At 32.3% G+C, this 3329-nt stretch overlaps 1 protein-coding gene across 1 annotated transcript; it reads left to right on the top strand.

Annotated features, from left to right (window-relative positions):
• Positions 1–221: 221 nt before the first annotated feature.
• Positions 222–2914, top strand: LOTGIDRAFT_236136 (hypothetical protein; the record flags this gene model as incomplete). Its single annotated transcript, XM_009066338.1, has 4 exons — positions 222–272; positions 1122–1288; positions 1833–1917; positions 2087–2914. 4 exons carry the CDS (start codon positions 225–227, stop codon positions 2168–2170), a joined length of 384 nt encoding a protein of 127 aa, XP_009064586.1. The 3' UTR covers positions 2171–2914.
• Positions 2915–3329: the final 415 nt, after the last annotated feature.

The raw sequence follows: 3329 nt of genomic DNA, 5'->3' as shown, positions 1-3329 counted from the left end.
TAAGGGAAATAACTCTTTTTAAGAGCGGATTTGAGTAATTATTGTTGATTATCATTTTCCTTCACCAAATAGAGCAAACAAAACAGAAAAAAATCTGTGGACAAAATTATATCTTATAAATCACTTACTCAAAACATACCCAAAACCCAAAATGTTAACAAATAGATTGGTGTTCAAAAGGAGATTTATTACATCAACAACTTCTCCCTTCAAATACCAACATCATGGCTGCCAAAGAAGGACCGACCGGTGTTGATCTGGAATTAAGGAAGGTAACAATGTATAATTATTCTAAAAAGACGCTATATTCATAATAGTTAATGTTATTTTCTTAGTTAAGTTAATGTTTAAGTGTATACATAGGGCCTACAAGTCACTACTGATTTTTGACTGCATAGTGCATGATTATGATTAGTCTAAAAAAATAGTGACTGACACAATAAAATACGTAACGTGATTTATTGATAAAAGTCATTGAAACAACAACACATTGTGTTCCATAGAATTTTTCAGCTGACACGGAATCTGCTAGCCGATTGTGACTTTTGGTAATAACTGAAATCAGCCATTTTGTATTTGCCAAAGTAGGCCTATACATTAATACATTTTACCTTGCTTGAAACTACTGGATTCATTCTACTAGCTGACATTGTAGTACAGATAACCCATGTTTATCAAAACAAGCAAATGTTGAGGTTGCACATGTAAATTATTAATCATTTCCGGAGATGCACGAAAAAAAGGTTAGCACGAAATATGGTTACTTGACTGTATGAGTAAAAGAAACCTGATGTCTATGCCGTGACTTTTTTTTGAATCATTAAGTGAGGGAGGCAAAGAATTGTCAATCTCTCAGGCAATGCTTTCGCTATTTACAATGATAAGAAATTTGATTGTGAGGGCTACAGTTAAAGCCAGCCTTTTTTTAATGCATCCCCGTCCCCTCCTTAGAAATGCAACTGTGACTATGGGCAGACTATGGGGTCTCTAAGTTTAACATCATATTGTTGAACATTAGACCCTGTCCCTTGTTGATTACCCTCGGTTGAGATAAGTAATTGATATTCTGTGTGCAAAGTTGTTATCTGGATTATCTTGTTCAAGAATATGATTGTTTTCAGGCTTTTCAAGAGCTTCAATCCAAGATGATTACAACTACTCAGCAACTGAAGATATCAGATGCACAGATAGAAACGTTAAAACGACAAATAACACATTCTAAATTAGTGACTAAAGAAATAGAAGCTCTACCATCTGAGACTAGGGTATATCAAGGAGTTGGAAGAATGTAAGTTATTATTAAACATTAATCTCATATTGAACTTTGAACTCATTGGAGACAATAACTCTCTTTTACTCGTCAGCCAATATGGTTTTTGATGTGGTTTTAATTTTTTTTTGAGGGTTTTTCTAGAAGGCACAGTTTTTGATGGATTATGGCGAAACTTGATGTGAGAGTGTATGTAATCACCCAAGAATGGACCCTATTGAAAATCCGAAAAATCGAAAAATATTAAGCATGAGTTATTGCCCTTGTTCTTTAAAATGCGTTCAAGTTTTTAGACTGTAAACACTCCTTGACAGATTTTGATGAAACTTGGGAATATTGTTCAGTGTTACCTCAAAAAGTTCAAAAGAAGTATATATCTGAAGGTTGAATATTTCATCCTGGTAATTGTTACTGTACTGGCAAATATTTTTATTTAAAATCAAAGCTGCCAGTGGGCGTATATTACCTTGCCTGGCAAGCTAGCTTTATAGTATGGATTAAAAATGACAGTTGACAACCTCTTAATACTTTATATAAATGTACTTTCTGAAACTTATTTCAGGTTCTTATTGCAACCAATTCCTCAAATACAGAAAAATCTAGATTCTAAGATAAAAGCATCAGAAGAAAAAATCAAAAGCATTGATGTAAGTTGTTATTGATGTTGTGATTCATTTTTCGAACAGTTTATATTTTGTATGTGATATACTTCAGTATTTTGTTTTATTTCTGAGTTATACAAGGGGCCACTATAATGGTCTTTTGGGTAAAAAGACTTTAAGAAGTATTATAATGTTGAATTGATATATATTCTAGACTAATAAAGGCTATTTAGAAAGAAGTATCAAAGAAAGTGAAGATAGTTTAAGAGAATTGGTCTTATCAAAGAAGGGGAGATAACTGTGTATAGACTATTTACTTTGTGTAGCTACTATGTTCTGTTTATCGTCCTGTCCATTATTAAACTAATGAAACCTTAAATCAGATGGTTGCTAAAAGGGTCACTGGGTTTTAAAATGTAAAGGCTTCATTGAATTGATCTGGTATAAAGCATTTATAACTGCATTGTGTTTCTGATGTAGGCTATAATAAAAGGTTATGTAAATCAGGCAAATGCAATATAGATTGTCCTTGCCTCTGCTAGATTTGACAATTGTGATGCTAATTTTACAAAACAACTGCGATATTATCCCTTTAAACTTTCACAGCTCCATTAGAAGAAAGGGATAGCTCCATAGACATAGACATCTTCTCAGCCCTTCCCTGTCCTTAAGAATTTCGTTGTTAATTAAAAGAATCTAATCTGATTTTCATGAAATTCTGTGTTCTATACTAGGATCTACTAGGACAATTCAAAAATTATGTTCTACAAGACTATTCATCATTGAGATCTATGTTGAACCTTCTTTGAGTACAACTGACATAATTTACCAGTACTTGTATATACTAGTAACAGAGTGTCGCTAGCATTGCAGGACATGTTTACTTTGAAATATTTTATTTTACATCTCGCAATCCCCTCTGGAGAGTCCACTATTATCATTTGGTTGGTATATTCAATATTTAAACAAAAATTAGAAAAACCTCTTTATGATCCCTATAATTTTAGGAGCAATATAGTTATACCTTGTTACCATAAGATATTTATTTATTATATTTATGTCAGATTTAATATGGTATTATCTCACATCATGCAATATTTTCTATTCAATGAAAATATGTTCATTTTTATACGCCCACATCTCTCTATGGTCGGTCCGTTCGTCAACATTTGTTTGTAAACGTATGTGTATACATACTCATAAAACGAAGATCAAGTGCGAATTTGAGTTATTGTCCTTGCCTCAAAATCTTTAATATGCTATTACTCTATTAGTTTTCAACCGATTTTGATGAAACTTTAAATGGATGTTATTTGACCTAAATCGAAAGGTTTGAGAAAGTTTAGTTTACTTCTGATTAAATTTAAGACTTTTTCAAGATTTAGGCCTCTTACGTCAGTTTTGAGGAGTTATCGCTCTTTAACCTCTATACAGTATGTGCTTCTATCAACTTCAAT

This window comes from Lottia gigantea, assembly GCF_000327385.1.
Source record: "Lottia gigantea unplaced genomic scaffold LOTGIsca_75, whole genome shotgun sequence".
Lineage (NCBI taxonomy): Eukaryota > Metazoa > Mollusca > Gastropoda > Lottiidae > Lottia > Lottia gigantea.
This window is presented reverse-complemented; position numbering and strand designations above follow the sequence as displayed.